At 37.8% G+C, this 10,931-nt stretch overlaps 1 protein-coding gene across 1 annotated transcript in view; it reads right to left on the bottom strand.

Annotated features, from left to right (window-relative positions):
• Positions 1-10,931, bottom strand: part of PLCH2 (phospholipase C, eta 2) — a 31,531-nt gene that overhangs the window by 10,291 nt on the left and 10,309 nt on the right. The window contains exons 7-18 of the mRNA XM_010005278.1: positions 10,079-10,282; positions 9,677-9,797; positions 8,281-8,452; positions 7,917-8,024; positions 5,460-5,618; positions 4,181-4,273; positions 3,604-3,704; positions 3,380-3,477; positions 2,407-2,589; positions 1,693-1,800; positions 1,383-1,507; positions 375-459 (exon numbers count right to left, since the gene is read on the bottom strand). Coding sequence (XP_010003580.1) covers positions 375-459; positions 1,383-1,507; positions 1,693-1,800; positions 2,407-2,589; positions 3,380-3,477; positions 3,604-3,704; positions 4,181-4,273; positions 5,460-5,618; positions 7,917-8,024; positions 8,281-8,452; positions 9,677-9,797; positions 10,079-10,282 — 1,557 coding nt within the window. The remainder of the gene's footprint in view (positions 1-374; positions 460-1,382; positions 1,508-1,692; positions 1,801-2,406; positions 2,590-3,379; positions 3,478-3,603; positions 3,705-4,180; positions 4,274-5,459; positions 5,619-7,916; positions 8,025-8,280; positions 8,453-9,676; positions 9,798-10,078; positions 10,283-10,931) is intronic.

Here is a 10,931-nt window from a genome sequence, read left to right as displayed (position 1 = left end):
TCAGCAGGAGACACAACAGAACAAGAACTGGCAGGAAACAGAGTTGGATTTACTTCAAGTTGGCCTTGCTTTCAGCAGATGTTGGACCTGACTTGGGTTTTGACCACAGCAAGCTCAAAATGCCCTTCTCTCACACACAATGAGAAGTCAGACAAATGGCTTGTTTTATACCAAGACCTTCACAACATTAGACCCACTCTAGTTGAACAGTTCAAGACCCAAGTCTGATTAACATCAAGAATGCTTAAAATCAATTTTTTCAGTGCTTTGCTATAACAGGCAGCACATTTAATTTACTCCTATCTTTATGAACCAAAACTGCCTGGAAGATAATGTTTCAGCCATAGAAAAACCTAAAACCCACATGATCTTACCATTATCATCAACTACTCTAGTTTGTTCTTTGAAGCAATCAACAGGTAAGCCTATAACTTCTACTTCAACAAACGGATCTATGATCTGGAAAACAGAAAGTAACAAAAATGGAAAAAAGTGACAAAGATGAAATTCAAGCAGATGGTTCTTAAAATGTAGGCATTTTAAGTTATTGTCTTAACAAGCACTGGTCCTGAGCCTTTCTGTAATGGATTATTATGCTGATGAGAAATCTCTGGCTAAATAATTAATCTAAAAGCATAATTTAGAATAATCATGTTTTATCCATTTGTGATAAATTCTGTTTTTTCTATTTCTCTGCTCTAAAATGAACTTTAAAGACTGGTCTTCATGTGAACGCTTTCTAATTTAGTGGATATTGGAGTAAAAGCTTTAAAATATATTCAAAACAGATGTTATTATAAATATGTTCTAAAGCAGCAATATTAAAACAATCTCAATGAGAACCATCTGTCAAAAGTCTCAGTGTCATCATGGCACAATGGACAAGGCAATGGTCAAAACAAATTGAGAGATGAGTTCTACCTCTGGCTGACTGGCAAACATCTTCTATTACAAATTTCCATTTATGGAAGTAAGTCTGCTTAGAATGTAAGGCTTGAAACACTAGAGCATGTCTTGTAGAAGGTAAGTGCAACTACCTAAAACTAGGAAGCCTTTGACTCTGTTAAGACCTCGTTAATCAAACATGAACCTCAACTGAATTGCAAGTTCCCTGAAGGCAAAAGTGGGAAGAACTTTCTGGGAATCATGGAGGGGGACCATCCTGACAGAGTCTTTACATTCTCCCAGGCAGCCACAGAGATATTTCCTTAACTGGCCTGAACCTCTACAATTTTTAATTAGTGTATAAGTATCTGTTGTGTTCTTTGAAAGGGTGACATGTTTTGACAGAGTTGAGTCACAGAGTGGTACATCTGCCCCTATTCACAAAGGATGGGAAAAAGCAGGTAGCTTTAAAAAACTAATCACTTATTGTCCCATACCTCTCCTCTGTCTCCCAACATGGAATCACGTGGTTTGGGGAGTTGTTGACCACTGATAATTCTTAGAACCAGCTGTTTCTTCAATTGACCAGGCAGTGGATCATCAGAATTTGGATTAAAGACACCTGTAAGAATGAGATGTCACGTCATGTAAAAGAAGTTCAATTTTGGGGATGACTTTAGTTATAGATACCTTCTTGCTTATCTACTTCTAGAATCAGATATGCATTTTTAACCCAACTATAATAAGGATCCACACTCACTCTTCTCATGTAGCAAGTGATCCAGTTATTTTCCTTGCTTTTCTTACCTTGACACATGCAGTTTGGTTTAAGGACATAGCCACAATTCCCATTGGCACTAAATTTGGCCCGGTTTAGTTGCAGCATTCTCCCCTCTGACTGGTAGTTTAGTGCAACTATTGAAAAAGGAAAAAAAGTGATAATTCTTATTTGTTGAACAAAATTAAAGGATGGCCACCTAAACACATATTCACACTTGACTTCTTGGATGCAAAAACTCAAATGTTTTATGAAATAGCATTCTCTTCTGTAACACAGATCACAGCTTCAGGGAGAGTAGCTCTTCAGAAGGGTCTGAACTCTTTAAAAGTTATTTTATTTCCATTTGCCAGACAACTGCTTGCATGTAAGACACATGTTTGAGATAATCCATCTAGATAACATAGACTATGAGAAGGAAGATTCAATTGTCAGTACAGGTGGATAAGCAGAGAACTCATAGTATTTTAAGGTGTGATTCTGGAGCTCCTAATAACACAACTCCCCCCCCCCCCAAATAAAACAAAAATAATCAAGTTTTCTTTCTGCTCACCAAGTTGGCAGCCAGCATTCCAGAATGGCTGGGGGTTGTAGTTGCTGGGGGCCACACGATAAAAGGAACAGTACAGGTGGATAAGCAGAGAACTCATAGTATTTTAAGGTGTGATTCTGGAGCTCCTAATAACACAACTCCCCCCCCCCCCCAAATAAAACAAAAATAATCAAGTTTTCTTTCTGCTCACCAAGTTGGCAGCCAGCATTCCAGAATGGCTGGGGGTTGTAGTTGCTGGAGTCCACACGATAAGAGGACGGGTAGATGCGGGACAATTGATGCTGGTTGAAACGTAGATACTGTGCTGGCTTTTGCTGCAGGATCTGGTGGGCTTTAGTTTCACTGAAAGATGAAACCTGCCAGCTGGAAGAGACTACAAAGAAGAGAGAAGGAGATTAGAAGTAATCTCCGTATTTATTATCTAGATAAAGCATTCAAAACTACGTAGCACTAGTTACTTGTAACTACCAAGCACCACTTGAACACGTCCCACTCGGAGGAAATGAGGCTTTTCTTATATTAGAGCAAAATCATTGTGCTTATTGGAGTTCTGGTTGGGAAGATGAATAATGAATGGCCTGAATCTTCATTAAGAAGTGTAAAAAAAAATATCCGTAAGATTTTTTGAATTTGCTCAAGGAAAGTATGTTTTCTGGCCAGCAATTCTCTCTTTTTGACAATTTTAATTAAAACTTAATTCCTGTCAAAATAAGATGCAGAAATCTTAGAAATATTCTAGAAATGTAATGCTGATATTTCAACAGATCTGACTTAAAAATCTAAACTTTAAGCTTGAAATTATCTTCAGAGTACTCTGTCCAAGAGCGTAACTAAGTCCTCTGTTATTTCCAGGAAGTAACTGTTGTGTAGTAGCTTTTATACGAGCTGGCAAAGACCAAACGTGTACTACTATCTATGGTACCTTCTCCTCCATGGAAGCTGCCACACAAATAACTCCAGACTCACTTTATGGATTGCAAATGGCAAGTGCTCAGCTACTTGAAAAGAGCACAGCTTGACTGTTTGCAGCTCTTGTGTTAAAATCTCAGGGTGGGGGAGATACAAACAGAAAACCAGCTTTTAATCAGAAGATATGTGAGAACATAAACCTTCCCATTTCTTTGTACAATAACTATTTTCAGCAAACATTTAGTTCTACTTACTTTCAGTTTCAACATCATGGGTGCCAACAGACTTTGTGTATTTCACCAGGTCAGAGAGTGCCCTGGACAGCTTCATTGTTTTCTTCTGCCGGTTTATCCTAGAATGATAAAACCAAATTAAATTCCCATTAATTACGAGGTAAATTTTATCATATCTATTTAATGGGTACATTTTTTAGGTATCTTTTTTAGAAACAAAATTTCCAAATCACTCATTAACAAACCTGCTGTAATGTACAGAGCTTCTGGCTAAGTTCCCTTGAGAATCTGAATCATCTTCGCCCTCTTCCAGACTTGTTGCCTTTTTCAATTTGCTTCCCTTTTTCTGTGCCACAAGGAAACAAAACCACAGTATCATAACTGTCTGATCAGCATTTGAGCAGCTGGACACAATTCTGCTTGGTGTGCCAACAAGTGTATTAGTGACACAAGACTGGAAATGACAACTTTTGTCAGGTTCAGGATTGCAGGATGACATGCACGCACACGGTGAAGGCTCAGACCAAGGCCAGAGTCTTTTTATAAAGGAACGACAAATCCTCAGATAAAAGGTACACATGAATTTTTATGTTTATCAGATTAGATCTTGGATACTTTTAGACCTTGATATAGACTGAAACTACCTCTTATGTCCACTCATAACCAGTTATACAGCCTATCTATTCAGTGAACCACCTGCTAGCAAACCTCTGTGCACACAGTGCAATTATCATATTCCTCCTCTCCACCTCAGTGTGCAAACTAAAAAACCTATCCAAGAACACAACATTCCATGCAGAGCTCATCTGCTGAGTGGCTCACCTTGCGTTTAGAAAAGCTGCCCATCAGTGACCTGCTCTGCCTCTTACTGGCACTGAAGTCTTCCCCAGAGTCCACATCATCCTCAAGTTTACTCTAAAGCAACCAAACAGAGAGAAAGATGTAGCAGCCCAGAGTCCTACAGACAGCATCTTTGAACATCATCAGCAATAGTTTCGGAAGAAATCCTCGCTTAAGTGTCAGCAGAAATGGACTAGACCCATCCAGACTTTGTTTTTCTAAACACCAGCTGAGTACAAGACCTGGTATCCCAGCAGTAATTGCCATAATTTTTTCCATGGGAACTTTTCCCCTGTTGAAAAGTCATTTCATTTGTACCTTTCAAGCTCCAGTTGCTGTGTGAGCAAGAAAAAAAGGCTTTACATCTCTGACAGTGATGTTCACCTGGCATCATCATTAACTGAATGAACTCAGCTATAAATCCAAAGTCATAACTTATAATTTATTCAGTAAGCTAATAAAACACAATAAATGGAAATGCTAAAGTCACTGGAAAAAGTAATTGGACTTTGGAGAAAGATGTGCTTAGCATTTCAGTTTAAACTTGGAAGTACTGCCATATTTCATATTCATCTGCAAATACGAAGTCTCTCTCTCCATCAAATGTGAATCATAAAACTAGCTAAAATCAAAATCTTATTATCAGCAAGTTATAAAAAAGCTTCTACTAAATGGACATAAATGCAAAAAGAATATTTTTCCTTATATAGCTTTTATATAAGCAACAGGAGGCTTTAATAAGATGTCATGACAAAATATTACAGGAAATATTACAGAAAAAGGGAATGTGTTTTCTTCTATATTGAAATAGCCAAAGACATGATAGTCAGGGCAGGCACCTAAGACTGGAAAACATAGCTTCAAAATCCAAGTTCCACACAATTGTGACTGGGGACGTGAACTTGGATCTCCCACATCCCAGGTGAACATCATTGTTGAGTTGTGCTATCCTAGTTTACCTAGACAGGGACCTAACAGCCAACAGCCTCTGCAAATGTACTGCATGACTCCCACTGCCTGGTTTTAAGGGAAGTGTGAACATTCTCTAGTTTCATTAGTACTGTGATAGCTGTCAAGACCTCAGGTAAACTGTGCTATTTTGTTTGGGGAGTCTCAAAACAGATTGAAAACCCAAGTATTAGACAACCACCTTTAAAGAACAAACACTATTGTTATACAATAATAGTTCTATGTAGCTACAGACAGAAACCAAACAACAATCAGGTGTAGGGGTAAGTGAAGTACAATAAAACATATTCACCTTCTTACTATCTGATTTCAGACCAATCTTTCCTGATGGTGGTAGAGTGGTAACTGTAAAATTATTTGGATCTTCACAGTCACGAATTTTGGATTCTTTTATTAGTGAGTCAAGTTTTTTCTTTGCTATATTCTCCACTCTTTTCCTAGTAGTAGATGCCTACAAACAAAACAGAATCATTAAACTAGGCAATGATGAGAAACAGTCTTGGTAATTTCAGCCAGGATTAATGTAATTCCAGTAATTCCAGGATTAATGCAAACTAAAATGTTACATGCCAGAAATAAAGAAAAAAAAAGATTCTTAATTTGCATAATGTGAAGCAGTTATCTGCAGCTGTGTCAGACCTCATGTAAGGTAGGTAAGCTTATGAAGTAGGTGTTAAATCTAAAGTGTAAACAGATTGTCTGAAGTGATGAGAGAGTAAAACTAATTAAAACTATTCTAATTAAACCAAGATTGACTTTTAGCAGAGCTATTCACATCTAATATCTGTTACAAGCCAAGGATGTGCTAACATAGAAACAGTTGTTACTGAGATGACTCCCCATAGTGAACTGGATTATCACATGCTGGTTTGCAGTACATATTTGGTGAAAATCTGATCTGTTCCATCATTCTGTCCAATAAACCTTTCTCCACAGAAACTTAATACATGGATACATGTGGGAACTCTAAGTAGATGGTGTTTCTCTCACACTTCAGGGTTGAAGGACAGCATTCATGTACTGGGTCAAGGTTGACTCTGCAGATATCACAGACCCAAGATTCTACTGCATGGAAAGGGAGAAAATCTAGAATCTTGATTTTACCCACTCAAGGGCAAAATATAAGAGAACTCCTGTTCTCTCCTTCTGTGTACATCATAACCCATGTGAGGAAGAGTGGGAAACAAAAATACAAATCCAGGATTTTCTTATTCATCCATGAAGCATAAACTCAAAATTCCAGGTCTTTTAAGAGGTGACAGATTGTGTTTTCTCAGTAGGCCTTAAGAATTCCCAATTAAATTTGTCATGAAACAAACTACAGTTTTCTGAGCTCTTCAAAATTTGGCTTAGCAAGCAAACCAGATGTAGCAAATCTCAGATTTAAAGCATCAGTAAATCTCACAGCAAAGTGAACTGTTATTAAGCCAATGAGGTCAGCAAAGCAATGCCTACTGAGCCCTTGGTGAGAATGATACACCCAGCCATAACAAGTTACTATCTAATTTTATCATGAAACATGACGCTTTTCTTACTGGCATCCATTTCTCCCTTTAATACAAAATAAACATTATTTGACATCTCTTTATAAATAGTACACATGTGGACTAAGTTCAAAGAATCATGGTAAAATAATCTCCAGTAATGAAAGACCTGCCAACATTTCTGCTTGTTCAAGCATCTAGATTAGGATCCTCTCAAAACAAACCACTTTTAAGTCTAGAAGAGATTATTTGGAAAACTTGCAAAATCAGGATCTTTAGTACCACAGCAACTCTGATGTCAGCAGTTGTCAAATCACCTGCTTTGTTTCCTTTGGATATTGGAAACAAGTTTGCTATGCCTGGGATACACACAAGAGAACTAGAAGGCACAGGAAACCAAGCTGAGTGAGCTTCATTGATCACAGTGACATTTCAAAGTCAAGAAATGTCCAGTTCTGATTTTATTCAGTTTGTGTAACTCACAAATCCTTCCACTTTGGAAAGATGCATCAAAACATCACAGATTTCAGCTTTGAAATCCTGATAAGTGATATGATAATACATAATTCTAAAAAACAATAAAATTATTTTTCCCTTCTGGTAGTCTTATTCACAAAGAAGTTTCTTTTTAGTTTTAGATGAAAAGGATCAAATCCATAACACAAAATGAGGAAATAGCCTGAGGGAAGAAGGACAGAAAATGCAATCTCTCTCCAAGGCAATCTAGTTTATGTTATTAAATGGTTTCACTGTGTATTTTATATTGTTTCCGTAGGATGCAATGTCAGATTAAAGTGACAAAAAATTAACTTTTAAAAAGGATGAATACAGGATTTTCATATTGAAGTAAGCAAAGATAAGAATATTCTTCCTTTTTAACACCTCCTTACAGTAAAAGTCACTAAACACAGCATTCAGTGAACCAAAGGGATGCTTTTTACAATGACCACAATTTGACATAAGGAGAATATTTTTTTCTTTTCTGCATTTGAAGAGATGAACAAAAGGATAATGAAGAATCATAATCTAGTACTATTTAAAATATTAAAAGATAAGCAATTCCAAACTTGAAACATAACCACTTGAACTGGTGCTGTCCATGGCACAGTTTTGTCAAATCTGTCCCCCTGAGGGTTTAGAACCTAAAGACTTGAGGTGAATCCCAAAGATTAGACCACATCCACACTCCAGGGAGCTCACAAGGTTTCTTCTCACTGATGGGAAAATTTAACACATGTTTACATTCCAAGGGTCATTTCACTTACATCTCCATTCATTATTTTACAGTCATCATCAATCTCATCAGCACTGTCCTCATCAGAGACTTCACCTTCCTCTGCATCTTCACTGATGTTGGCTGGAAGTTTCTTCCCCTAGGAGATAACATGGTGACACAGGCAGGTCAGCACTCGGCTCTCATCACAACATTCAAAAAAATAAATAAAAATTATTTAAAGCAAGCAACCAGGTTCTTACTGGCTGAGAAGACATTTGTTCAGAACCTTAAGTATCATGTTCTTAAAGACTTCTTTTTGTAAATTACTTAAATTAGGGTATAGGAGATAACCAGGCAGAAATCACAATCATCACAAACAACAGGAGGGATAGCAAAAACCAAGCAAGTTTCACCTTAACCAGTATCTTTCCTTTAAGACTTGCTGGTGAAGGGAGCGTGGTAGAATCATCATTGCCCACAGAAGACAGATCCAGTTTGTCTCCCAGAATTTCTGTAAGGTACTGAGCCATCTTCTTCTGCTGAACGACACTGCAATGATTCTCAATTGACAAGATGACAGGATACCTGGCAGAGACACATGCAAGTATCAACTGTAAATTTAGCTTTTATAGCACTCAGAGGATAAAGGTTTCTTACTGTCTGAGCCATTCCTGTACTTCAGCCCCTTTGTACTCACAGGTAAAAGTAAATAAAGGTTCCAAGAACTGAAACATCCCCAAAGGGGCTTTGTCTTTACCTTCCCACTTCCAGCAACCAAGTGATAAACATGTTGTGTTAGTTTTTCCATGAAAACTTTTTTGGCTAGCAACAGCAGTTGCGTGTGCTGTGCTAGACACACAGGTCTGCAGATAAAGTCTCTTCTACAAAGACAGTATTATTTCTACATGTAGTTTCATTGTTGTCATTTATTTTTGGAGCCAAGAAATAAAAATGTCTGATTGTTTGAAAGGCATCAGGGTAAGATTTGTGAATCATTGATTCCAATGTGGTTGGTGCCATATAAGAACACACTGAAGATGAATTTCTGTTTAGGGATTATGCATTTTTAGGGTGCCTGGAAAAGGAAACACCTGCAAGTCTAAAATAGGTTTTCTTCAGTAGCAAACGCTGACTGAGCATCAACACCTATCAAGAAAAAAAACACCAAAAATAATAAGTTGTAATGTGGTCCCAGTTAACCTTTCAGTAAAGCTTTTAAGAGCTGCAACAATTTCAGAATCATTGCCATGTATTCTGCTGGCCAGCTTCCCTTTGATTTACCATGTCTTCAGGCAAACTCCCAAAATTTCAGGCTCAGAATAAATTTATCTGGGCAGAAATGTCAGCAGAATTTGAACTTTATTAACAAAGGTAGATGGTAGGGAAAACACCCTGTATCTCTTGAACAGTGTGCTTTCCCCACAATTGGGCCACTGTCTCTCTGTATTCCTTTGCTGCCTGACTTGCTTCCTGTCCCTGGAGTAATCAAGTGTAACCTTGGCATCCGTGGAATACACATCCAGAGACACGTGGTCCAACTGTCAGCTCTTCACTAAAACCATTCACTGTCAAAACATGCTGATCCTCTTGTCTACTACAAATGGGATAAAGACAGCCCCACAACTAGGTACAGAATGCCTCTACTTAGTTTTGCCTTGTTTTTTTCTTTTTGAAGGCTTTCTCCTCACACAGCAAACAACTCAGAATTCTGTCTGGCATATGCAAACACAGGTTAGATTTTCACTGACTGCCTTTAGAACAATGCCTGGGAACAGCCCCGAGACTCAAAAGTTGGTGGTGTATACATACTCATTCTTGATAAAGGCATATTTGTTGATAGTTTCAATCACATCTTTGAAGAGAATTTTGGAAGTCAAAGTGTATCCATGGTGGACAATTGGTTCACCGTCTGGCCCATCCCAGCAGTCAACTGTAGAGTAGAAACCATGACACCCATCAGACAAGTGACATCTGGGGCCACCATAAAATATTTTTACAATTTTTTCCTCAGTACCAATGGCACTTCTCAAATGTCTGCCTTCTTTCCATGCTCCAGAAATTTATCCATTACATGGCAACTTTATTATTTTGGTCTTTGTGAAAGGAAGATACCATTTTGCCGGGCTTTTTCCGCTACCCATTTGCCATGTCTTCTTTACAGAAGAAAAACTAAACCACAGAGCTTGCTGATGGTTCCTTTTTGATCCTTACCTTCCACACAACGACAGCCAGATTGCAGCACCCATGCATACATGTCCACCCTAGACTGGGACATCAGCTGATCTCCCATGAGGTAGGTGTTATGTGACGAGGTAATGAAATAGTGACTCAAAGGATAACTCATGTCCTGGTTCACTTCGTAGTGTTCTGGGTTGAATATGTCCCCTGATGGACTCCGCATGTAATTGGTGAAACCTGTAAACAGATAATACTACAGATAATACAGCTTTGTCCTTTTTGTTGCTGTAGCCTTCCTAAAACCAGCCTAAAAATGCATGCTTAAACACATTCATGAACTAGTAAAACAAATTAATAAATAACCCCACTACATCCCAACTGTCACAGTGATCAATTGTGCACATACACACAGACTTTCACGGGACAGAGTAACACTAAAAGCTGTAACTTCCATTTCAAGTCTCCCCAAAATTCTTTTCATTCCAATGAAAGACCAAGATTTCTGTTCACATTCTAGCTTAAAAGCTGTTGACAGCAACAATGCCTTTATTCAAAATGTCTCTGCTTCAAGATTTCTAATTCTCCTGACATTTCGCTTGTGCCATAAATAAAACAGTGTCCATATAAAAATCCTGTCAAACTTCTAAAGATCTTGATGAACTTGATACACAAGGCAAAATAACTCCAGTCCTCAGTCTCAAAATACTGGTCTACTGAACACAGAAATTGAGCTTGAACAAAATTCAAGATAAAATGGATAAAATGTCACCTTTCTGATGGTTTGTATAGGCTTTACATTTTTTTAAATGGAAGTAAGTTTTACAAAAGGAAAGGAGCTGTAAAATACAAATAGTATCCAAATCTTTTTGAACAATACACTAGGGAA

Source organism: Chaetura pelagica, unplaced genomic scaffold, assembly GCF_000747805.2.
Source record: "Chaetura pelagica isolate M959 unplaced genomic scaffold, ChaPel_1.0 scaffold159, whole genome shotgun sequence".
Taxonomy (NCBI): Eukaryota; Metazoa; Chordata; class Aves; order Apodiformes; family Apodidae; genus Chaetura; species Chaetura pelagica.
This window is presented reverse-complemented; position numbering and strand designations above follow the sequence as displayed.